The 26,119-nt window shown below is 40.1% G+C and overlaps 1 protein-coding gene across 1 annotated transcript; it reads right to left on the reverse strand.

Annotated features, from left to right (window-relative positions):
• Positions 1-6,804: 6,804 nt before the first annotated feature.
• On the reverse strand, positions 6,805-12,359 carry krt8 (keratin 8). Its single transcript, XM_034144661.1, has 8 exons — positions 11,823-12,359; positions 9,983-10,191; positions 9,244-9,304; positions 9,025-9,120; positions 8,715-8,879; positions 8,363-8,488; positions 7,991-8,255; positions 6,805-7,711 (listed from the first exon to the last, which is right to left on the reverse strand). The coding sequence occupies exons 1-8, from the start codon at positions 12,231-12,233 to the stop codon at positions 7,419-7,421; spliced, it is 1,626 nt and encodes a 541-aa protein (XP_034000552.1). The 5' UTR covers positions 12,234-12,359; the 3' UTR covers positions 6,805-7,418.
• Between the last annotated feature and the right edge of the window lie 13,760 nt (positions 12,360-26,119).

The raw sequence follows: 26,119 nt of genomic DNA on the forward strand, positions 1-26,119 counted from the left end.
CAACAGTTTTCATTGACAAAAAGTAGACTAAAATAATTAGTTTTCTTTGACTAAAATAAGACTAAAATGCTCAGACTTTTAGTCGACTAAAACTTGACTAAATAAAAACAGGATGAAGGTGACTAAATATGACTAAAACTAAAAAGGAAATTTAACACAGGACTAAGACTAAAACTAAATAAAAAAATAGCTGACGAAATTAACACTAGTATCAAGTGCTGTGTGCCTTTGAGCTAGCCCTGCTTTGTAATATGAGCTAGGGTGACCAGGTGTCCCGCTTTGTGCGGGACTGGACAGCATTTTGATAATTTGTCCCACACATTTTGCAGATGTCCCGCATTTGATTGACAGTCGCCCGTCTAAGACCCCATTTACACGCAAACGCAAACGCATACGAAACGCAAACGAACCGAATACGATTTCCAAAAAGTATTCCGTTCACACAAGACCGCTCGGGAGCGCTGGAGACGCTGTAGTACATATGCCGGGCCTGTAAGTGGCGCTGTACTTTCGCCACAAAATACACCAAAAGCAGCGAAGAAGACCCCCGAGCATGGTTGCCATGGTTGCCCTTCTGTTTATGCCCCGCGGTGGATTTAGCAACATGTAGTTCATGTAATTCTCCATGTCCACTTGTTGCTGATGGTTGTGAGGAGCTGTAGATTTTGCACTAACATCTGTAGCATGGTCGAGCTGTAGATTTTGCACTAACATCTGCAGCATTGTCAGTAGCAGTAGCAGTAGCTACTGACCATGCTACAGCAGTGAGCAGCAGAGGTGGGGAGAGGTGGCGTCACGGACTCAGGAAATGATCGTATAGGGCGTACACACGGAGCCGTTTGGCCCCCCAGAGCGTTCCGTTTGCAGATTTATCCACCTTGGGACCCGTTATCGTTTGCTGGGTCTGTTTCCACGTTTCCGTTATGGCCTTATGTGAACGTACGGGCTATACGAAAGAGAAAAGTAGCGGATACAACCGTTTGCGTTCTTGTGTAAACAGCACATTAAAAAAGGCTTTTTTACAAAGGTGTGTAGAAAACGAGAGGACTATCATTAGTGATGGCAGTTTGACACTGAAGCTTCGATACGTGCTTCAAACACTGGACTTCCTATTCCATAGAAGCAGTGCTTCGAAGCTTGCTTCAAATCACGTGACATATGATGTCCGAAGCAGCAACTGCTTCATTTCCTGAATGAATCAACTCACTGGTTCGCCATCCAATCACGCGATTCAATGCACTGCCTCGACTCGATTCTGACAGGTGACAGGTTGAAACAGTTTCGAATTTGAGCGCTTCAACACTTTATAACCGCTCTAAACAATGCGCAATGTGTGGGTTGTTGTCGTAGTTTGCGTTGTTGCTGTTGAGTTGTTGTTGGTATTGCATTGTATTGGATCATTATAGAGCAAGCCAGGAAGAAAGATAGGTCGCTCTGACTCGGGAAACACTTCGAAATGTGGAGAAGTTGTGAACAAAAAGAGAATAATGAGTATAAAAAAAAAAGTTCAGCAGTTTAACCTGTTAAGCCCCAAGCCTGTTTTTCAGGTCTCAGACTCGAAAATGGCATTTCCAGAACAAATGACCATAACTACACTTCTAAAAGGGGAAGATTAATTATCTTTTTTCTCAAAGTAATGATAAACCTGTGAGTTGGATGTAGAAAAGTCAGAATCAATATAGATGTTTTTTATTTTAAAGAAAATTCAGATTGAACATAGTAAAAAAATGTAAATTATAGTGTCCGTCCAAAAATTATTTTGTACTTATACTGAAAACTACCCTTGGATGATGGGTTAGTAGACTAAAAGCTTTAGGAATCCAAAGTACAACATATAATAAGTACCCTGTATCAAGATTGATGCAAAACAAGTGACATTTGACCTTTTTAGAGAGGTTTAGAAAAACAATTTGGGTGGAAATGGGCGTTTTTGCCGTTTCTCTGGAACCCATTGGTCGATTTTGATGATTGACATCTCTTTTGAACCGTTAGAGCCAATAGAATCGAAGGGGAATTTCCACATACACACCAACGTTACCATTGAGAAATGAGAGCTATGCGCACGCAGTTTGCCCAAAGCGAAACCTATCTTACGCTCTGAAATCTGAAAACTTAAAACTAGGTTTATTGCTGATGGATTATCAGAAATCATTTCAAAGTGACACAGACACATTGGATTAACCTATGGATTAACCTTCAGCAGCGTTTTTATCATTTTAATGCCATTGAAGACAACTTTTGATCAGACAACAACGAAGGTAAGACATATTGCCGTGTTTGCTACCTAATGACACGTGTTGTGATGTCTGTTTTTGTTTCTCATTTTGCGAGTTCTTATCATGGAGTGATGATACAGATACCTATCAAATCTGTGTAATCTCACGATGCTAGTCGATGGGTTGGATTTGCATTTACGATAAGTAATAAGGGTTTTATGAGTGAGTTCTGTGCTAACGGCGTTAGCATTTTTTCGCTCAGGGCTAATTCAGAGGCTCAGCGTTAGTCTTGTGTTTTTCTTTGCTAAAAATGGTTCATATCAGTCAGCTGAGTTTCTTCCCGTTACATGGATATGAAACATTCATAGTTTATTAAATATTAAGAAGCCCTCAGACGCTGTTTCCTGCAGATGATGCGTTTTTCCGCCCGCCGCTGGGGGGATGGGGTTTAACAGGTTAAAGAATAGATAGCCCAGTGGATAGAGCCGGCGGCCCGCATGCGGCGACGTCCTCCGCGCAACTGGTTCAAATCCTGGAATGGATGAACTTTTAATCATTGCCCGCTTTTCAACTTTAATACTATAACTGATAAAAGGCCCTCTCCGGCCAAAAAAATGCCTTTAGAAAAATACAAAATAAAAAGAATGATGTACCTCAATAAAGATCTTTGAGTGTTCCCCATCCCACATAATCACCCCCTGCCATAATTACACAAGCACACCCAACCAATGCCACCTTTTCCAGCACTCTCTTCTCAATAACCCAATACACACAATTATCAATCTTTAATTGCAAATAGAACATGATATTCAGTCTTAGTGTGTGTGTGTGTGCATCGAATATTTTTCAAGGCAAATATACTTAAACCCACTGCAGCCTTGCACTCCGCCAGGAGAGGTCACTGTAATGAAGCTTCGAGAAATGAACCTATTTGCGAAACAATCGTCCAAGTGGTTCAATGCTTCATTCAAAGCTTTATTTGCCCATCACTAACTATCATCACCATTAGCTGTGTCAGATGTCAATCAATCAACAGAGACATGTATTAACTTATGGGCAGGGCTTTACAGTCTATGGGGCATTGGTTGGCATTGTCCCCCAAAAACTTCCTATTGGTCCCATGTGGCTTGTTGGCACCTGGTCACCCTAACTATGACATATGTTTTGGGTTTGTGTATACGTTTGCTTACATTTTGGTAGAGCCCCGGGCCCCCGTGGAGAAAGATTCACCAGCCACCACTGGGCTACTACCAGCATGATAACACGCCATGTCACAAAGCTTAAATGATCTCCAACTGGTTTCTTGAACATGACTGAGTTCACCGTACTCAAATGGCCTCCACAGTCAACAGATCTCATTCCTATAGAGCGCCTTTGAGATGTTGTGAAACGAGGGATTGGCATCATGGATGTTCAGCCGACAAATCTGTAGCAACTGCTTGATGATATCATGTCAATATCGGACCAAAATCTCTGAAGAATGTATCCAGCATCTTGTTGAGTCTATGCCACGAAGAATTCGGCAGTTCTGAAGGCAAAAGAGGGTCCAATCCGGTACTAGCAAGGTGTACCTAATTAAGTGGCCGGTGAGTGTAAGGCAATGCAAGGCAAGGCAAGTTTATTTATATAGCACCTTTCAGCACACGGCAATTCAAAGTGCTTTACAAAATAAATTAAAAGACATTTACGAAGAAATACAGCAGAAACACATTATAAAATGGCATTTCAAAACAGGCATTAAAAAGCAAAGATAATAAAATAAAAACAAGAGGTATAGAATACATGAATAAAAGCCATACTGCAGCTCAATCAAAAGTAGCGGCAAAAATATGAGTTTTCAGTCTGGATTTGAAATTAGTAAGAATTGCAGCAGACCTGCAGGATTCAGGGAGTTTGTTCCAGATAGTCGGGGCATAATAGCTAAACGCTGCTTCTCCATGTTTAGTTCTTACTCTTGGAACAGAGAGCAGACCCGTACCAGAAGACCTGAGACTCCTGGATGGGTTATGCAGGAGATCGTTAAAATAATTTGGTCCTAAACCATTCAGTGCTTTAAAAACCAGCAGCAGTACTTTATAATCAATTCTTTGACAGACAGGAAGCCAGTGTAAAGACTTCAGAACTGGAGTGATGTGATCCACTTTCTTAGTGTTAGTAAGGACTCGAGCAGTAGCGTTCTGAATCAGCTGCGAGACCTGTGAAGACACCATTACATTACTGTTACTTCCTGATAGTATTATACTGTCAGGAAGTAACAGCTCAGCCAGTGTTATGCTTGTACAGCTGACAACACCAGAAATACACAGTCACAGGACATAATGTGTTCTAACGAACAAATGAAATATTTTAATTTCTCCATTCCTGCTTGCCTGTGTCTGTTTGCACTCAAATATGCCCTGTTTTGCTTTGTTCATTTATAACCTAAGAACATTTCTTATTTGATAAGAAATGGTAACGGTAAAAAAAAACGGTAAGAGAATTATATATTTTTTCTTAACATAGGAATGTATTCTTCAATCTCATTTTGTTACAATTATTTGGAGAAAATTGTAACCCGAACCAAGCATTGTGAATCCTAAATGCATTTTTTTCCTACATGTTTACTGACTATATTTGCGAGAGGGCTGGAAAATTAAACCAAGCCAAACTATTTGATATTTAAGTTCTGCCTAAAAGTACGGCTGCAAAGGTGTGCTAAATAAAGTAAAATTCCCAAATAATTGTTTTTAACTACAAAGTTGACTTTTTTTTATTGTAATTTAACATGCATGCCTACAGGTAACAAAATTCCAAATCTCTATATTGTAAAAAAATGGAGTACTGATGAACCCTAACCCTAACCCTAGAGAGGCCCACGCTATACAAAGGTCCACAAGTCAGCTCTCTCTAGCCGTTAACTACCTTATTAGCCAATGACCTGCCAAAAAAACATCAAAGGCAACACCCAGACTATAAAGCAGGGTCCATATTAGGAATGGTTTCTCTTTTTAAATAAACACAGTTTGAACCCGGTGTCTGAACCCATACAAAATAAACAGGTTATAATTGTTTACACACATTTAGCTACACATGGTTCTGATCAATTTGCTGCCCTTGGCGAGAGTTTAGCTTTTCACAAACAAAAATAGGTTGACAACCGAATACCACCAAAACATGGCAAGCATATTTATTGTTCCTTTAATCCCACTCTTCGTTAGAGCTAATTATCTCCCATTTCATGGTGATTTCATTGATTTTTTGTGGCGATAATTTTTTCCAAAATAAATTGTATTTTTAATCTACTCTTCAAACACCTTTAAATTAAGAATGCTCCTTGATTGACTTTTAAACATATGTATTTTAGCCAGAAGAATAGTTGTATTTATTAAATGTGTGCGGTCTTCATCTAAAAGCCCAAATAAAATATTAAAGGGTGTAAATGTAAATTCAATATTTGCCGCCAAATCATTTGCAAAATTATTATTATAATTATATTATTATTATGATTTGTGTGGAAACAATTTCATTATTAACCTTTTATTTTTATTTTAACCTCTTTTCCTTTCTCTTTCTTGATCCTCCTTAGCAACGGTCATTACAGTCCTTGACAGCGGTCTGTACTACTGGATCAACAACGTGTCACATGTTCTGAATGGACCAATCAGAACTTTATTTAGCCTCCGTATTGTTAATGGTTGAATGTGGGCCGCGAAAAAAATGTTGATACTCGGCCCTGAGTTGAAAAAGGTTGGGAACCGCTGATCTAGGGGGTACAACTTTAAACACCCATATGAAAAAGATCGGTTTACATTTTAATAATCAAATAAGTATGTGAACATAACCAATAACCTACCATAGCCAATAACAAAGAAATGTAACGTATTTTATTTTTGTTGTTCATTTATATCTTATTTTACCTAGTTAACATTTATTTATTTATGCATTTTTTTTAATATCTCCAGTTCTAAACGATATTTTTGGTTTACTGTCCTATAGTAGCCTATATATTTGAATGATTTCAAACCTGTTTTTATTTATCATAATAATTATAAAGGTGTGCCTTGGAAATATTTGTTTACATAAATTGTGATCAAAACGTTTGAGACCCACTGAGATAACTTAGACTAAAGTGAACTATCTATGACTCTCCTCCACCTTCTTGTAGAAACATCTTCTTATATCCGTTACCGCAGCGCCCCCCCAGATCTGACGCCCTATGCCAAAAACCGGCCCTGCATGGTGTTTTAACCCTCTTTGTATAACTTGAAGTTGTATTGTAAGTGAAAACAGCAGTGTTATCACTATCTAAACATGACCAGTCAAATGTTTATTTTACCCTCATCTCAAAAGAAACAATATTTGACACATTGTGTCACCTTAATCTTTACCAGTTATTCATACTGATAGAAGTAGACCTTTTTTACTTCAGTGTTAATTACATATATTTAAGATACACTAGTACATTGAGATTTTTTACAAGTAATGTACTGTCCTTGGTGCAATATAAAAGTCCTAAATAACAGATTCTAGACTACTTAAGCACTTATTATTCCTGTCAGATTTATTGGAGTGTAGGTCCATCATCATCAAAAATGAAAATAACATCTAGTTTTTCTTTCAGTAAACACATTTTATTTGGTTTGGTAGCAAAAACAGCACCTAGAGACAACAGTATGGTGTGGGCAGCCTCCTAAGGGGTCGATAGGTTTCAGTTACAGGAAGCGCACAGGGAAGACATGCACTACTGCAGCAGGCAATTTAAGACATTAGTTTGACCAACAACGCTCAAGCACTGTTTCAGTACATTCGCATTCCTTTGACAATACCACTGTCTATCCAACACCGTTTTGAAAGATACAGCCCTTCATGAATGGAATAGCTGTTGCATAGATTTCAAAGGAGTGTTTTAGATTGTATCTTCTTTTTTCATAGTTGCAATTTGCCCATTTTTTATCCCACTTTGTGAGACAAAACTACATTTTTTTTTAGTTCAGACAGTCAGACATACAAAATAGATTCTTTGGTCCCTTTCAGATGCTTCATAGTGTTAGGATCATTTATTGCTTCATGAGGAACATGTTAAGGCACTATTGGAAAATTGCTGGCAAGCATTTTACTTCATATTTGGGGGGTACAGGGGGAGTGAAGTGTAAGTATAAAACTACCAGCAGATGGCCGAGGAGATCATAGCAGACAGGTAGCTACACCTTTGAACTAGACAGCTCAATCTTCAATGACCTCAGAGGACTCGGACACCACTCTGCCATCCTTGGTCTCGATCATCTTGATAACAACGTTCTTCTTGCTCTGGGTCGTAGTGTAACCGCCGCCGCTGCTTCCGCTGCTGAAGTCGCGCATGCTACTGCTGCCCATGTTACTGCTGCCCATGTTACTGCTGCCCATGTTACTGCTGCCCATGCTACTGCTGCCATATCCGCCTCCGTATCCACCGCTGTAACCACTGGAGTAGCCGCTTGAGTAGCCGCTCTTATTGCTGGGGAAACCACTGTAGCTTGCTGTTAAAAGAAGGTAGGTAGAAAACAGTTAGTTCGTACAAAATATTTTAACGCATTGGTAGAAATGTAATCTGAGAACCAATCGGCTATCGTCAGACTCTTTATTTACAAAAATGTTGCTTGTGAATTGGTTAATTGAGACAAAACTTGCCTTGGACTTTTTTTCTGGCTTTTAGTCTGAAAATATAGCCCCTTGCTCCCCGGCTTATTGTCTACATCATTCCTTTTGAGAAAGATTACACACCCTTTTGAAATCATTTTACTGATATGAGGACTTACAGCTCTGTTGGGAAATGTTGACTGACTGGATGCCGTTGACCAGCCTGTCCTCCTCTCCCTCCAGAAGTTTCCTGTAGGTGGCAATCTCAATGTCCAGGGCCAGCTTGACGTTCATCAGGTCCTGGTATTCTCTGATCTGGCGGGCCATGTCCTGTTTGGCTCTCTGCAGGGCATCCTCAAGGTCCCTGATGCGGAGCTTGGCGTCCTTCACTGCCATCTCACCGCGCTCCTCAGCCTCAGCGATCTGGGCCTCCAGGTTGGCACGCTAAGAGAAGACACTTTTTTTTAAAGAAGGCTTTTCTACACTCCTGATAAACTATATATCATTGATAAGAATGGTGTACTATGGTGCCAAAACACTTTTTTCCATACCTGTCCCTTGACGGCATCAATCTCTGATGTCAGTCTCTGGATCATGCGGTTGAGGTCTGAGATTTCTGTCTTGGTGCTTCTCAGGTCTTCTCCGTAACTGCTGGCGGAGGTCTGCATCTCGTCATACTATATAAACATCAACAATATAGAACGTTACAAATAGGAAAACCTAATGACAAGAACATTGCATGCCCACTAATGAACTCATATGTTTCACCTTTCGTTCAATATGAAAGTAAAGTATACTTTTGGCGAGTTGAGTTTTCAACACCCAAACCATATCTACCTTTCTAAATAAAGAAATTATAGTAACATGAGGATAAGACAAAAATCAAAAAGTGTTCTTAATCACCTTGGACTTGTACCATGTCTCTGCCTCAGCACGGCTGCGGTTGGCGATGTCTTCATACTGAGCCTTGACTTCAGCAACAATGGAGTCCATGTCCAGGTTGCGGCTGTTGTCCATCTCCACAACGACGGAAGTGTCCTTGATCTGGCTCTGGAGCTCATGAAGTTCCTGAAGAAGGACAAGATGAGAGATTTGTATACGCCTGCTTTATTTAGGAAACCCATCCAGCACAAGAGGGCGAGTCAAGATGCCAAACAAATGCTACAGTAAGAAAAGAAGCACCCAACGCCACTGAGCTGATTTTGTGCCATACCTCTTCATAGATGGACCTAAGGAAGTTGATCTCATCTGTCAGACTCTCCAGCTTGGCCTCCAGCTCAACCTTATTCATGTAGGCCTCATCAACATCCTGGAAACAAAACAAATGTTTGATAAAATGATTTACCAAATAACTGACATTGTCTTCAGGAGAGAGAAAAAATGGCAGACATGGTATGATATTTGTAATTCAAAAACAAGACACGATACTGACCTTCTTGATGAGAACAAAGTCATTCTCACACTCTGTGCGCCTGTTGATCTCATCTTCATACCTAAGAGAAAAAATATATAGTTCCATGAAGAGTTTCATAATAGCGCTTGTTTAGATTCCAGAGTTTATACACCAATGTACCACTAGGAGGTGCAAGTAGTCCATCCATAACTCTTGAACTCATTTGTGCCTGACACAAAGGTGGTTGAGCATGAGCGGTGTTACTGACATTTCTCTCTTGAGGCTCCTCTGAACTCAGCTGATATGTTCCATATGTCTGTGGACAGCTGACAAATATGTTTGGTACCATTTTGTGTTAGGGAACTGCGCGTCAGCATGCACCCATTAGTCTGCTAAAAGCTGTAGGGTTAGGATAAAGCTGAAGACAGCCAACTCTGTAAAATGACTTTTACTTCGATTCATATGCAATGCAATGGGTGTTTGGAACATGCTTCCTCAGTGCTGTAATTCCCTTGAGTTTATATGACGCAAGACAATGGACAGATGTAGGGAGTAGTCCTAAAAAAAAAACATTAACTCCGTTTGCTGCATGGCTAGTCCTGGAGCACAAATTGGACATTGTGCTAATGTATAAAATAGGAACAAGTTTTTCGCATTTGGCAAATCGTCCCCTGCAACCTATATAAAAAGATTATTGCTAGATAAACAATTTGCTTCTTTATGGTGCAGAAAAGGCCTGCACAAAGCAGCTGGCTCTCCCTCCCCCCTCCACACTCACTTGTTCTTGAAGTCCTCCACCAGGCCCTGCATGTTGTGCAGGTCGGCCTCCAGCTTCATCTTGTCGTTGCCGAGCCCGTCGAGCTGTCTGCGCAGGTTGGAGATGTAGGCCTCGAACATGGCGTCGATGTTGGAGCGGGTGGTGGTCTGTCCCTGCAACAGGTTCCACTTGGTCTCCAGCATTTTGTTCTGCTGCTCCAGGAAGCGGACCTAATGTGTGAAGAAAGTGGCATCAAATCATTATTATGGGTACTATGAGAAACATATCAAAAAGACTTTAGAAAGAATTAGCGACTTACATGATTGTTTACTGTAATTTGTTATCAATGGTAATGCAAGCATGATGTAACTGCAGTGTTCTCTGTCCTGACAAAACAATATGGGCCATAACATTCTGATAATCATCAGGATCAACTTTCCATTCCTTCTATTCAACGTCTACAGGCTTTGATGTTATCTAACTTTGGAGCTGCGTTTCCATAGGAAGGCCTGACTTGCATGCATCCTGACAGGAGGTAGAGGGGAGGGAAGTCAGGACGAGGTTGGAAAAAACTGGTAATGGAGGACTAAAGCGAGATAACCGTTCTCTATGTCTTCCTGCTTTTGTATAGCTGGCGAGAGAAGACAAATACGCAGAGAGAGAAGGGGGTGAAGCAAAGTTGCATCCGCAGGCATATGCAGGAAGGTAAATATTTGACTTTGTTATAGACGTGATGAGAGGAGCGCAGAGAATGGTAGGCGGAGAGGGAAAGAGAGGGCGATGTACGAGGTGAAGAGAGAAGTGAGGTCGCATGATGAAAGGTGGAGTTTGCATATTTGTGAACAGTAAAAGCAAGGCAGCCAAAGCAGATATACACCTCGATGGACCTTGCTCTGATACATTGTACTTTACAGGTGAAATCCAAACAGGAATGTCATTTGAACTGGAGTAAATACAGATAATAAGGTGCCTTTAAATGGACTGTCACCACAAGATAAGAGATGATAGGCTGGAAGTGTATCTGCTTTGTGTTGAAGCATGCAAAATGCTCTTTTAATCATTGCACCGGGCAAAGGACAGTTGATATGTAGCAAGTCAGCTGGCATTGACCAGAACATGAAACCAACTGGCCTTTTTAAATATTAACCTACTGCTGCCGAGGCCTCAGAGGACACATACACTCCTAAGTATTATATGCTGGACATAAATGCGGATTAAAATGATTCATATGAAGAAGCTCCCAAAGGGCACTCATTTTAAAAAGTGTCGCCATGAAATAAGTTTTTGTCATTGAGGTAATGATTGTGTGAATGATTGTGTGAATGTTTGTGCGTATGTGTATGTGTTTGGGAGGGGTGGTGGCCACCAGGGCAGCAGAAAGAGCCACACCCCAGCTAAGGGAGGGACCATTCCCAAGGTAACTGGTATCACAAGCCCTGAGCTCTGACCTGACACACCCTACGCTTTCTCTCGATCTTTCTCTCATATTTGTCTTTCTCAATCTCTCCTTCTGCGAGTCTGTTTTTCATCACTATAAAAGGGCAGGCCGAGCCAAAAAGATAGACAGCCTAACCCTAACTCTGAGCACACTCCAGCACATTTGTTTTCTGTAATTGTGGGAGTTGACGAGAGCAGAGAGGTGTAATAAATCTACTTTTTACATGCAGCGAAAGTTGGGAAATCAGCATTACAGGACATGTGGCAAACATATGGAGCTCAAAATCAAACAATGTGCACTGTGAAGATACGTTGACTACACTATGTGACTGAAATTCACACTCAAAGCATTTTCTGTCTGCATGAAGACTACAATGAGGCAAAGAGCATTGCCTGACTGTTTTTTTCACACATTGGCTCTTACCTTGTCAATGAAGGAAGCAAAGCGGTTGTTGAGGGTCTTGATCTGCTCCTTCTCCTGGGTTCGGACACCATGGATTGTGGGGTCAATCTCAAGGTTCAGGGGGGCCAGCAGGCTCCTGTTCACAGTGACGGCGGTGATAGGTCCATGACCCATTCCCATTCCCATGCCTCCACTCATTCCCATGCCTCCACTCACTCCCATGCTTCCGCCACCCATGCTTGAGTTCAGGCCATAGGCAGAGGAGCTGGTGATGCCTCCAAAGTTCCTGTTGCCTCCTCCATAGGAATTCTTGACACTGTAGCTGCTGCTGCTGCGGCTGCCTGCGCTCGGTCCAGAGTAGGACATGCTGCTGAAGCTCCTTGGGGCGTTGGAACTTCTCACGCTGTAAGAGCTTTTCTTGAAGGAGCTCATTCTGAAAGCTGGAGGCTTTTTTTCTCTTCTGGATGAAGTAAGTCTGGGAAGGTCAGACCAAATGGCTCGGTTGGTGAGGCAGGCAGGCAGGCAGAGGGGAGAGACCAGAGTGGATAGAAAAGAGAAAAAGCTACAGTGGAGTTTTAAAGCCTGTGGCTGTGGGAGGGGACTCTGCTGCGCTGCCATTGGCTGCATGTCTGGCTCAGAGAGGGAGGCAGGGCTGTAACATTACACTTCTATGACACATTGTCTTGTCATTCAAAACCATTACCTGGTTTCTCTGCAGGCCCTGTGTTGTTACAGAAAACCATGTCTTTCGAGAGGATTGGAGAATAGTTATATTTCTTTGCTTTGATCTCCTGTGTGTGTCTTCAGGTAAAACTACTCAAACACACTACAGCTTATTCAACAGGTCTGGATAAATAGAAAATAAAAAGGTTCTAAGTTAAGCAGCAGCTATGTATTAAATGCAGTCTGTGTGTGGGGGCAGGTTGGTGGGTGGTTGATAAGAGTTTATTAGTTCTTAGAATGAAAGCTGGTTTAAATCTGTGAGTGTTTATAACTTTCAAAATGATTATTTTTCATGTTTTTATATATATATTAACTACATATCCCTTTTACATCATAGTTTATAAATGTTTCTATGACTATACTCCTTTCTACAACCATACTATGTTATATGTTATTGTACATTTACTACTGGAATGTCTTGGATTTTAATTCGATTTAAAAAAATGTTACATATTTGTGTGGGCCCTTTATAGTGCCTTGCCTTCCCTCAGCTGTTATATGCAATGTAATACACAAGAAGTCATTACATTTCACAAAACACAGCTGAAAATGTCATAAAAACTCGCAATATGCAAGCTTTGAGGTGTTGGTATAGGCTTTATAAAGAAATAACCTTCCTACTTGGAAGTCTTTTTGCAAGGCTTAGCTCACAGGCAGCTGGCTGTTGCTACTTGATTTTTCTCTCACAAAGATGGCAAACCAGCACAATTACTATCATAAATAATACATGGGAAAGCAGCTGGATGTCATACCCCAAAACTCATACTACAAACAACATTTGTAACAAGACACATTGTGCTGGTTCTGTTTTAAACACAGAGAAAGAAAATACACTTATGCTTACTGTACCAATTTCTAAAAACAAACGCTTGGTCTGAAGTTCTAGACCAATTTTTTTGACGCACTGGATAACTCCTGTAGTGTTTAATGCATGTACCAGAGTATCTGATAGACTTGGTTAAAGGGGCACTATTATGCTAATTTTCAGGTTCATATTAGTATTGTGGGCCTCGACTGACCAGTTTCCATGCTGTAATGTTCAAAAAGCTCTTTATTTTACACCTAAAAAGTTACCCCTTTCTTAGGTTAAGCCAACAATACTACCTCGTTATGAAAATGTCCTGGTATGGGTTGAAATCATGGTACATAACGTAGGTAAGAGTATGTTGCATACATGATTTGAGTTAATTACATAACGCAAGTACATTACGTAGCTTAGACTAAGTCAACTGCTTTTTACTAAAGACACTAACAGTGGCCTCATAGGGGAAAGTATTGTGTTCGTTTGACCCATTTTTGCGTACAGGAAGTGTTGTGGTTTCCAAACTGCCATATTTAAAATGTTAAGAGTCAGAAATTGTAATTTTTGAGGAGCACTTGGGACATCTAACATGCATATTTTTCAATATCTGAAATTGGACCATAGCCGTTACCAAGGTGGTTTGTTACAATAAGCCATTTTCGAGAAGTTTTTTTTTGGATGCTTTAGGGCTCCAAATTCCTTGGCTGCTGCAGGCTAACTCTATGCAATACTTTGTGTGGTTGTGAATATAACACACATCACATGTACTGTTCTGTAAGCTTATGTCTGCAAACCAGGTGAACTGCACTAACCAGCTGGCTTTCATCAATGTCGACCAAGAGTTAAGGTCGGCTAATGCCATTGAGCCTGAGGCTTTTGAAAACAATGAACAAGACTCAAAGTTTATTTAGGCTTATAAACAACTGTGTGCTCATGTATCTGTCCATGTACACGGCCTCAGATAAGAAGACTTGTGATGCATGGTTGGTCTCTTTAAACACCTGTCCATAATTCATAACTGATGGCTTTTCCCTAGAGAACTACTCACTGTGTAAACATCTGTAAAGTTTTTGTTGCACAACACTGATATCAAATCTAGTATTGCCCATAGTATTCCTGAACCATGTTTCCCACCATGCAACAGTGGGAAACTACACTGGCACACATAGCAGCTCAACCTTCTACCGTCCTTCCACCAATACCCGCCCTGCATTCTTCTCCTCCCCCCATTAATTTCCTCCTCCAGTCCCTCACCACGATGAGTCATGATTCTTGGCACTACCAATCCAAAATCCCTCCACCATATCCTCAATCTTCTTTTACCTTTTGTTCTCGCCATTGGCTCTTGACCTCCTTATTAGCATGGAAACGCACTAAAAACAAAATAGACTCCCATCTTCTTTCAGCCAAAATGGATGCCTGCCCAAGAGGGAGGCATTTGAGTGCACAGAGTTAGAAAGCACAGAGGGACTGACTCAAATTAAGAAAAGCACATGTGGCAATATCGATATGATGTTGTGAATATGAGTTTGCGCTTTCAACACAAAGGAAGAAAATTGGTTGGGGACAAAAATAGACAGCACTAAAGGGCAATTCCTGCTCCTGTTGCAAAATGCATATGACTGAAGTGAAATCATGCTGATCATATCATATATCATCACCAGGCTTTGAATCATGTGTGAGGTTCATTCAAAACAGATCTTTCTCTCGGAACGTCAAATTGAATTTCAGTAATTCCGCCATGAACTATGCTTTCTGTTGGTCATATGACTCTCATTACTTTGGCCAAGACTGTAAATAATCTAATTATGTTTCAATACAATTTTGCACTATAAGCCACTATTTATTTGGGCCCAAATGTATCAAAATGCAAAATTCTATAAGGCAAAGGATATATATTCACATTACCTTATATACAATTTAAAGTTGAATTCTGAACATTAAGTCATGTTGGAAGTATTGTTACTTTTATTTTTCACTTGAGGTCAGAAAGAGAGGTTACCACACACAGCTTTTAGAAGCAATTGTTCATTGCTCATGATGAGTACGATATAATAGGCAACATGTATATTTCAGAAAAGTGTATATTTTGCATTAATATTTGCGTTTTACAAGATGACTTTAGGGGTGCAAACCAGAAACAAATTATTGACAAAGTTTGCATTTCTAATTTTAAATATTTTTGGTCTGTACTTGACTGTAAGGTACTAATGTATTCCTATTGTATGTTTGAGTACGATCATCGTCTGCCCGCAGCAAAATCTCTTGCAGCTTTAGTCTGGTGTTATTTAGTTCCAGTTTAAAATAAATTAAAATTAAAATATCTGCAGATTTTGGCTAAATCCTTGTCTCTTGCTATTCCTGCTCAGGGCCTACCTTTGATCACGTAAGAACTGATTGTAAAATGATACTCCTTCACCTTGTTGTGAGTAAAAGTAAATAAATTAGCAATAAGTTTGATACAGACCCTGATTTCAACAGTTCTTTCAAGCCATCACATGACAACTAAACAAACATGAAATCACAATGAATCATCAGATGATTTGCCCTTTGGACATGTTTGCTTGGTAGATAAAGTTAGAAGTAAGATGTCAGATGCATCCGCAGGTCAACAAAGCTGTTTGAGATCAATGCTGTTGTCCCTCGATACTGCAAACAATCATTCGGACCAGCTAAGAACTGGCTTTTTTAAAAGCCTCTGGTTCATTCAGCTTTTTGTTTTAGTTGTAAAAGTTGCATTCAGACATATTTGGACAACCCAAGTATTTAGCCAAGGGTAATAAATCAACAGTTCTACATCTGTGAAGTTTCATTTTAAGGTTGTTCGGGTACTGCCATTTATTCCGTAATCAATTGTAAAGAGGCTTTGATCATGTCTAGTCACATGCTTCTAGAGATTGTCATATTTTCTGTCGTTACAACATCAATAGCCTGAGGTTGTTTGCTGGCAAATCACAAACCAAGCCGGCTGCTGATATTTCTTGTTTGACAGGGCAGGATAAATGAATGTGACGAAAAACAGACCTTTAACACTCTATAAACATCTCAGAGGACCTATCGGCTGTCAGCTCTGCACAAAGCTGTCCGTCACAAGGGCATCTCAGAGTGTGTCGCAGCTTCTGTGTGTGGGCCGGTACTGAGGGTGTGTTGATGCTTGTAACTCTCTTGCCCCTGTGCTGCACCCGACCATAAAAGTCACACAGGACATAGAATCACTCATCGATGCAAATCAAGCAACATATCAAATTAGGATCAAGTTGGCACGAAAATGTCTCGTTGTCGTGAGATTAGCATGACACAAGCACCAAATGTGATGTTTTTGTAAGTGGGTGGTTTCATTGCACCAGTTCAACAATAGCTTTCCAGCAGCCTTTCCTGGCAGGATACAGTGCAAACACACTGAACAGCCCCTTTTTGTTTTAAGGCCCCATTGTGTTGCTGTTGAGCCGTCTACACCATTACATAGTGAAAGACGACCCCTCCTCTCAGAAAGACGGAACTGTTTTACTTTACGTTCTTCTGGAACAGCAGGTTCTATGGGGGCCTCTGGTATTCTAGCACAAGGCTGTACAGAGGGACAAGCACAGACATTTTAAGGAACTGTTGCTATAACTTGAAAAAAGGCATGTTTTTATTTTTTCTATCGCAATGTAATGTTTCTGAACCAGCTTTCTGGATCTAGAACTTGTGTATGGTGCAGACCCAAGTGCATGGTGTTCCAATGACGCACCCTACAAATGTATTTCTTTATGTTGGTTATTAGACATGTTTTGGAAAGATACTCTTCTGCCAGTATTATTTACTGTAAATCCCATTGGGTTGCCTTAAACATGCATTAAGTAAATGAGGTTCTCTCAGTGAACTACAGCAGTTTGGCTTGGTTTAGCTTACAAAAGTTTAGAGACTGCCTGCTAAAATGACACCTTCCCATTAGAAAGAAGTCATTCCATTTTAAGGTATGTGCTGAAATGACACTGTCCCATTAGAAATAGGTCATTTATTGTTCAGTTTGTGAGAGTACTTCATTGGAAAAGGGGAGAAAGCAGTTTCCTTCCCAGTCATGTAATACACGTACGCTATGCAACCCCTACAGTATGTTTGCATCAAGTATGGAGAACAGCCATTGTGAGATGTACATTTAAACCTGCTACTGACAACCCTTTGTCATTTAAGCGGAGTAAAAGTGGTGCAACAGACTATAAAACGTCAATCAGGGTAATTATCAATTATGTGACTCAATAAAAATTTGAACCATATGTCTGAGAAAATACAGTAAACTGCAAAGCTCACTGCAGTATTGTAGTAGTAGTGTTATATTTTATGAGCCAGGAAAATATAATAATTATTTACAGTATATTATTATTACTAACAGACCATAATTACATAAAAACATATTTACATTTGAAATATTCTTAGTATATTCCAATTATCCCTGCCTCTACTGAATAACAATGTCCTGTAGACATTGTTTTGTTTCTTATGCACACTACACTTTAATTAAAACGTCCTATCATCACCACACTAAATGGGTACAATGGGATGCAATGTAGTGTTCACACAAGGCCACACAGGTGTTTTGACTGACTCAAGCTGATTAAACCTCTGCACGATTCGTCATCAACTTACTACGGCATGACAGGTGTCAGTTCACAGTGTTGTTGATGCACGTGGTGTTTTGTTATTTGCCAAACAGAGCCGGCTGTTCAAGTTGGCACGTTTACCTTGTACAAAGCGGCAGTGGCTTCCATCTTTTGGAGTGCATCCAATATAAATGAAAAAGGTGTAGGCCCAAGTTGTTGAATAGGTGCAGCTAAAATATCATCCTGCTGAATTAATGAAATCCAATTCTGCAGCGATTGCGTGCTTGGTGCTTTGTTCCATTGCAATGTTAAGTTAAAACTTGATTAGTCTTATAAGTTCTAAAATAAATATTGGTGTACAGGTTATGGTATGGAGGAATACAAAAAAAAATCAATTCGGAAGATGTAGAGAAAATAACAAAACAGATTGAATTAACCAGGGAAAAAATAAAGAGAGGAAACTGAATTGTCAAATGAAAAGATGTTTAATAAAGGGGCTAACTAACTAGCCAATTCAAAAACAACTAAAGAAAACATTCTTAAGAATAAAAGTTGCAACTGGAAAAATAGATACACAAGTTACAACGTGGAAAATCTTCCAATCACTTTCAAAAGCACCCTGATCGCACGTCTCAAAAATAGAGATCTGGTTACACACTGATATCAAGGCAGCTAGAGGGGGGGGGACTTTAGCTTTCCTCAGCCCTTTATCCAGGCCCTGACGAGGTATTGCTAACACCTGGGAGAGGCTGCACCTGCGGGGACACAATCAGTAGAAGAAGCACCTAGTCAAAGTTGAATGTTTTAGCTTTAACCTAGCACCTTAGCAAACCTTCCTAGGCAATAGATTATATACCTGCCCAGAATAATCCTCCACACCAGGCTTCAACCTGTACTTTTAGGCATGCCAATCATTCCTGCCATAGCACTAATTTGTTTTCTGTGTGTTTGCTCACAGAAAAGCTCCATATCTCAGCCATGTTGTTACCAGACTCTCAAGACAGATCCTGTAACACCCCTGTAAAATTGGTGCACATAGCAATATAGTAAGAGTAATATTTGGTATATATCATTATATATTCACAAGTTTGAAGTGAAGCACCTTTCAAACAAAGTCTTTCTGAAACCAAGAACACAAGAACAAGTTAAGGGAAGTGTGTTTTACTGCTTAAACAACAACTGTTAGCATGTACAAGTAGCTAGCTTACCATGTTACTTACAAAAGGAACCTAGCTTAATTTCAAAGTCAAATAGCGCAACCAAATACATGTAACATCAGGGTTTCCCACACATAGACTTTACTTGGGCGGGCCGCCCAGGTCAACACACTCTCACTCCATAAACGTCCAGGAGCGACGCTTGGTCAGGGTCCCGAGGCGTGCAGTTGGGACGCTCCTAGGCTCCTTCAGCTTCATAAACAGACGCGAATAGCTTTCAACTGATTGCAATGTATTCCCATCTGCGGCGGGATTTGACTCTCATGGAAGCACGGCATTCGTTTGTGTCGGAGGCTGTTAAAGGCAATGTGAGCGTCCATTCCCATTGGATAACGGAGAATTGTACACCCGGAAGTAAGTATTCCCCTTACTGTCGATTGATTTGACAGTGATATCTCCACTACTCATCAACTCAAAAACACCAGATTATCCTTGTTAATTAACGACATTGATAGGTTTTAGTGTGTGTACAATGCTTTTGTCACGTTTTCCCCTTCAATTCTGAGAAACAAGTAGTTTTCTATGAGTTTTGGATGGCCGACGACATTACATTACCCACAATCCTCTGTAGCAACCATAGACTGTATAAAAAAATTAAATAATACATTATTCCGAGTGTGCTTGCTTTTCTCTTTGAAAGTCATCACATAACGTCATTGTAATACACGTTTCGGCTGCATTAAATATTACATATCTGCCGTAGTTAACTCTATTTATAGAGCCCTGATGACGACTACCGCCACAAGTATATTTCAGATCTGTGGGAAACACTGAACATAGTGTGTGGGGTTCCAGGTTATTTAAAAAAATAACTGTTGACAATAACAGGAAGTTAAGAAGATACTGTTTCAAAAGTTATATTGAATTTTGAGCAGCTACTATCATTACAAACTGTATAAACCCTAACCCTAGCCACATGTGTCGTTTGACAGCCACAGCAAGACATGTTGTTTTTCCATTCAATTGTAAAGCATTTTTCTGGGATAAACTTTGAAAGGTTTGAAAAAGCCAATTAGGTGAATAAACTGGGCATAGCTGTATACAGCCTGTAAATAGAGTAGAAGTAATGGAAGTTGAAGCGAAATGACTGATAACCCAACAGTCCCATTCTACGACTACTATTTACCTACTATTTTACTATTCGGGCAGACATTTTTGCACAGAATTGCTACAGAATGATCAATCAACCGTGATGTTCCTTTTCCTACCACAGTCTAACTTGATATTGTTTAACTCTAACAGAGGTTTGAACTAATACAATAAAGCATGGTCAGAAAAACTTGGAGGAAAAAGAGGAGATGGAGAGAAAACCAACATGTTCCATGGAAAAAACCTGGTACTACTCAGCTTAGTGGCCATGCGCCCAGTTTACCAGTGCCCACAAAAAGTTAGGTTCCCTTTTTGAATTTCAGTCTCCTGCTCTTTCCTTCTTCTCTTTTTGAAGAGCAGCATTTCCTGATTCATGAAACAAAGATTATGTATAGCGTGTTAGGTTAGTTTGTACCTTTTCCTCTTATTTCTATGAATCACATATGCATTTTATCCGTCTCCTGTGTTTATATAAAAACACACACACACACACACACACACACACACACACACACACACACACACACACACACACACACACACACACACACACACACACACACACACACACACACACACACACACACACACACACACACACACACACACACACACACACACACACACACTGTATCTTCCTCTTATGTTTGTTCTATGTTTGTCCTTGTATGATCCCTCTAACACTTTTCCCCCCCGCCCACTGCCCATATCTCTCTCCCCCTATGCCACACCCATCGTTGCTATGGCAACGGGGTTTACCACAGAGCAAATGATGCCAGATGCATATGGAAATAGTTTTAGTGTGGTTGCCTTGGATACAAGACACATGGAACCACACAACGTGTAATTCCGCACTGTATGGCATGTGGTTATGCTCGGAAACTCTGCAGCAGTGGTGTGTCACGGGATATTTCAAAGCAAGAGACTGGACAGCTTGACTCATGCACAGACGGGGCCCTCAAGAAATAACACATTATCATATAGGCTCTAGTGTTTGCGTGACATTTGTTTTCGGTCCCTGCAGGCTGTAGGACAATGCAAAGACAACTGAACGTTGGCAGAAGCTGGAAACGGAAAACGGAAGTCTTATAATGAGCGTGGTTTTTGAGCCAATTTGTAATTAGAGTAGTAGTGAGAATTGTGTGCATCAAATCTGTTTCCAATCAGAGTGCTGCTCACAATAGCCTCCATTGTTTTAGTTTTGTACGGTTTCAAATGCTGGGACTTATTTTAATACATTTGTAGGTCAAACATGAAGATTTCTTTTTAAGATCTGTCTTTTTTACCACGTCAGACAATAGTCAAAAGCCATTCTGTAGCGACCCTCAGGCTATAACCTTTCAACAAGACAGAATGCAGAATGTGTGTATTCTGCTTCCCTGGTGGTAGCTGTCTGGACATGTGGTCTGTCTATGATGGTTTATTTTTTCAGGTTTAAGTGAAAACAGAAATGCTCGAAATATACAAAGGAAGGAATAGTTTGGTGTTATGCAACTCAGCAAAAGGCTGACTAACACTAAATACAGTGTGAACTCATTCTTCCCTACAAGAGCAGAGTGGAGTTGCACTTAGATTATATCATTCATATCTACATATCAATGATACATTATAAATATGTCATACGTCAATCATTTTTATTTTTATTCAGCCATATAAAATCCCTCAAGTTCTGTCTAAAACGTTCAGTCGCAAGTAAGAGAGTTCCACTGTACAATTTAATGTTTTGTACATAAACTAACTCCAATGCGCATGTTGTAGATGATTTTAAATGTATTGTTAGAATAAGAATAATAGGCATGCCCAGTTAAGAATGAACGTATTGTACAGAACCAATATAGCATTACTTGAAAGGGCATTAGTAAAACATATGAACTAGCTACATTAATTTATTGGGGTGCAGGTTGGGTTAAAAAGAGCACTGACATGTTTAGAATATAGTTAGCAGCTCTGCTTTGTAGAATTAAATTCATTTCAGGTACAGTTCACCTGACACAATTTTGACAATTCGGTTTGATCACATCCTCAAATCACTAACTCATGTAAAAGTAAATCGTAGTTTTAAAATACTTTAAAAAAACACATGTCAAACATTTGTGTTGTTAGCGTTAAAAAGCAATATCAGAACCCATCAACTAAAAACCCTAACCCCAACCCAACAGCCATCATATATCAATCATTTACCTTTTTCTCAGCTTTTTTAATTATTTCCATTCTTGCCACTTAAAGTGGACCTATCATGCTATATTTGAATAATATATTGTAGGGCCATCCCTGTATAAAACATGTCTGTGAAGGTTTTTTTTCAAAATACCAAACAGATCATGCATTTTAGCCATGCCTCATTTAGCTCTATTTGCTCTTTCCAGCCCTGATTTTGCAAGGGCTGATTCTGTGAGAAGTCTTCTTCGCTGCTTTTGTGGCAGACTACAGCGCCACTTACAGGCCTGGCATATGTACTACAGCGTCTCCAGCGCTTTCGAGCGGCAATGGCCGTGGCCCAACCCCCCATTCCCCTGATAGGTGGAGAGTTACCCATATAGGCGGAGCTCCCTGTTTCTGACGTCAGAACAATTTCAAATCTGTATCAGCTCCATTGCAGTCCCGTGTTTTCTTACACTTGGTGAGTTCCCTGACACACCGGGGACACATATTCATGTATAAAAGATGTATACAAGTGCATTTTGCATGATAGGTCCCCTTTAAGTTTCTAATCTGACTGTAACAAAGACTGGTACATAGATATGGGAACCTGGCCAGAATATCTTGTAGCTGCCCTCGATATATTGGTTGTTGTCCCCAGTGGCTAAGTCTTCAGCACTCAACCAGCCGATTGGTTCTCTAATTTAACTTTATTAAACAATACAGCCTAATTACAACGAATCCTGGTCTAACTCCCACTCTACTACGTAAGTTGTTATTCTTCAATTCTGCATGTCAAACCTTTATTATGTCAAGACATTAAACAAGTAGTAAAAGGGCAACTCTCGTAAGCATTATAAACTAAAATGTGACCACCATGTACCCCCAGAACAATACTAACAGTGTTTTAAATACCACCGATTTACATCACTAAGACTCAGTTGAACTGCACGGAAAAAGAAATGTAACAGGAAAGACATTGGAGTCAAGCCTGAAAAAGAAAGCGTTTTAGGTTGCAGTGGGAATGTCAGAGGAGGATTTTAGAACCTAGTAGAGATAAGTAACACTTAGCTCAACAAGTGGTATTTATCATGCTTATAAAACCCTAACTTTAGCTCATTCTCACGTCTTAGCTGGATGAAAAATGTTTTAGAGGTTTGGTGAAACCTATGGAGGAGAAAAGGGGCGTTAGTTTGGGGAGCTGTTTTGTTATAGGCAATATTATTTTTGCTGTATTAGGATTGTGTGTGTACTTGTGTGTGTTTGTTTCACTTCCTCTGCCTCTGTCTGGAGTCTAAAGAAATTATATGTTTACCTTTTTGTAATTACATGTGTCAGGGAAATCTGTAAAGGGCTTAAACAAATCTGCTCACAAGTTCACTCTGCATGCTGTATGACTCATACTCCAGCAATGCTGTTATGACTAATATGTGTGAGAGATCCATTCATAAGAACAAACCCTTACCACATTTTTATGGATGGCAATGTCTAATTACACTGACATTTCTGCAGATAATATGTCTCAAGGCCTTTTTTTGCAGTGAATAAGGACAGTCTAACAAAGTCCAAAAAAGTGCTGGCCCTCCCATGTGCCATCGGATTTTCAAAATCCATTCAGTCCTTGTGTTCCCCGATTCAATCACACTCCACTACATTCACATTTGTGTATGCAACAATTAACTTTTTTATAAATCGAATAAAAAATGTGTACAGTTTAATCTGTTGTAGCCAATGGTTTCACATCCCCATCTGACAAAGGAGTCCCACAAGGATCTGTATCAGGTCTCTTACAGTTTACTGTGTACATAAATAATGTCTATTTACCAACCAAGTTCTCAATTGTTATGCTGACGACACAAGCCTATATGCCATATGCTACAAAACATACTAGGCATTCTCCAAATAACAATGTGCTATTAATTAAACCCGCACATCTGTCAGTAATATAGAGCTTGTTCTAAACATCAAAAAGACTAACATCGTTGCCATTCACAAGGCACATAGCCTATTCCCATACATGCCTTCCACAGAAATGTTATTGACATTGCAGCATTTTTAGCGTAAAGGAATTTGGAAGCAGATTATTCTACAAAACACACTTTAAACACTTACAAGCTAACAAGGCAAGATACTACTTATACGTGGCTAGGTAATGCTGTACTTAACCTTACTGCTTATATTTACTCTTCGCATTCATACCGCAGTACTTTTCCCACAAAGGTTCATGAGGACTTAGTTCATGAGAACTCTTTAGTTCTCATGAACTAAGTACAGATTGCATTCACACCGGAATAAGTTCCTGGGGAAGGATTAGGCAAATGAAGCCGCTGACGTCACTTCTTCTTCTTCTGCTGGTTTACTGGCAGGCCGCAAACAACTTCACGGCGTATACTGCCACCCGAAGTCCCCGGCCGGAAGTCCCCGGAGTTGGGGACTGGCTTCAGTAGAAGCTGCTGGGACTCCCAGCAGCTTCTACTGAAGCCTTCCGAGTAAATCGCCAGAACGCCGACACCTCCTCATCTCCACTGCTCCCATGTTTTCTTTTGTGTTGCCATAAGTTAGTCTCTCTGCGTTTGTGTGCTGGGCTAATGCTAATGCTAATAATGCTAATGCGAGGATAATAAAATGGCGGCTTCACAAAACTTTTTGGGAGTTTTACGGGGCGTGGTTTGCAATCCGCCCAGCCAATCAGACATAGGAACCTTTTTCTCCCACGAAAGTCCCTGCTCTCTAGGGGGTAAAAAAGGTTCTGATTAACTAATTTTAGTTCCGGCTCTTTTTGGTGTGAACGCGACATTTCGGAACTATATCGGAACTAAAGTGGGAAAAGTACTGCGGTGTGAACGCGGCTATTGGATGTGAATGTTGACGTGGTTGTTGCTTCATGAAAAATCAAGAGAGCATCAAAGTATGTAGGGTTCATCTGGACGACACTAAAATCCATACCAAATGTTATGAGAATATATCCAACAGTTAAAAAGACATGTTGGTTTTGGTGGGCCAATCTACCAAGAAACAGGTTGAGGTTGATATTCTTGTTTTTCTTTCAATAAGGCATCAGAAGAATAGTCATTGATCAACATTGGTGGATGTCATGCCCATACACCAAATGTCATTGCATCTCATTTAAAAGTTAAATAAATTAGACTTTAGTAACACACATGTGTCCATTTTCACTGAGACTGTGAAACACAAGCCAAGACATGCTGTTTATACCCCTTTAGGCATCATGTAGTAGCAGCATAATCTACTCTAATTTACTCTAAAACAGTTGTAAATTATTTCCTTTTCAGCGTACGCCCAATGCATTCACTAAATAACTCATGAATCAAGTGTTTAGCAAAACGGTTTATAAGTCAAAGCCTCTTCCCCTGGAAACCATGTGTTTTGGTCACTATCTGCAGCAGTCACAACAAAGATAAAAAGTAGCCACCAGGTACAATACGTTGCTATGGAGATCAAATCTTTGCACACTCAAACACAATGAATGACCTGCCTCCCTACTAAAGCTCCACCTCCAACAACGTGGCTCGCTTCCTGTTTCAAATATTCAAATCCATGTCTCTTGTAAACTGGTATTCAACCTGTAACCTGTAAATTAAACCTTAGTAATACAATATGCCATTCAGCAAGAATACACAGCACATATGGTACAAAAAAGGGAATCAGCATCAGAACAAAACAAGGATATGCCAATGACAGCAAGGTCTTTTTTTGAGTAACATTATACTGCAGACAGCCTCCAGCCCGCAGACAGTAGATTAGTAC

Source organism: Trematomus bernacchii, unplaced genomic scaffold (genome assembly GCF_902827165.1).
Source record: "Trematomus bernacchii unplaced genomic scaffold, fTreBer1.1, whole genome shotgun sequence".
Lineage (NCBI taxonomy): Eukaryota > Metazoa > Chordata > Actinopteri > Perciformes > Nototheniidae > Trematomus > Trematomus bernacchii.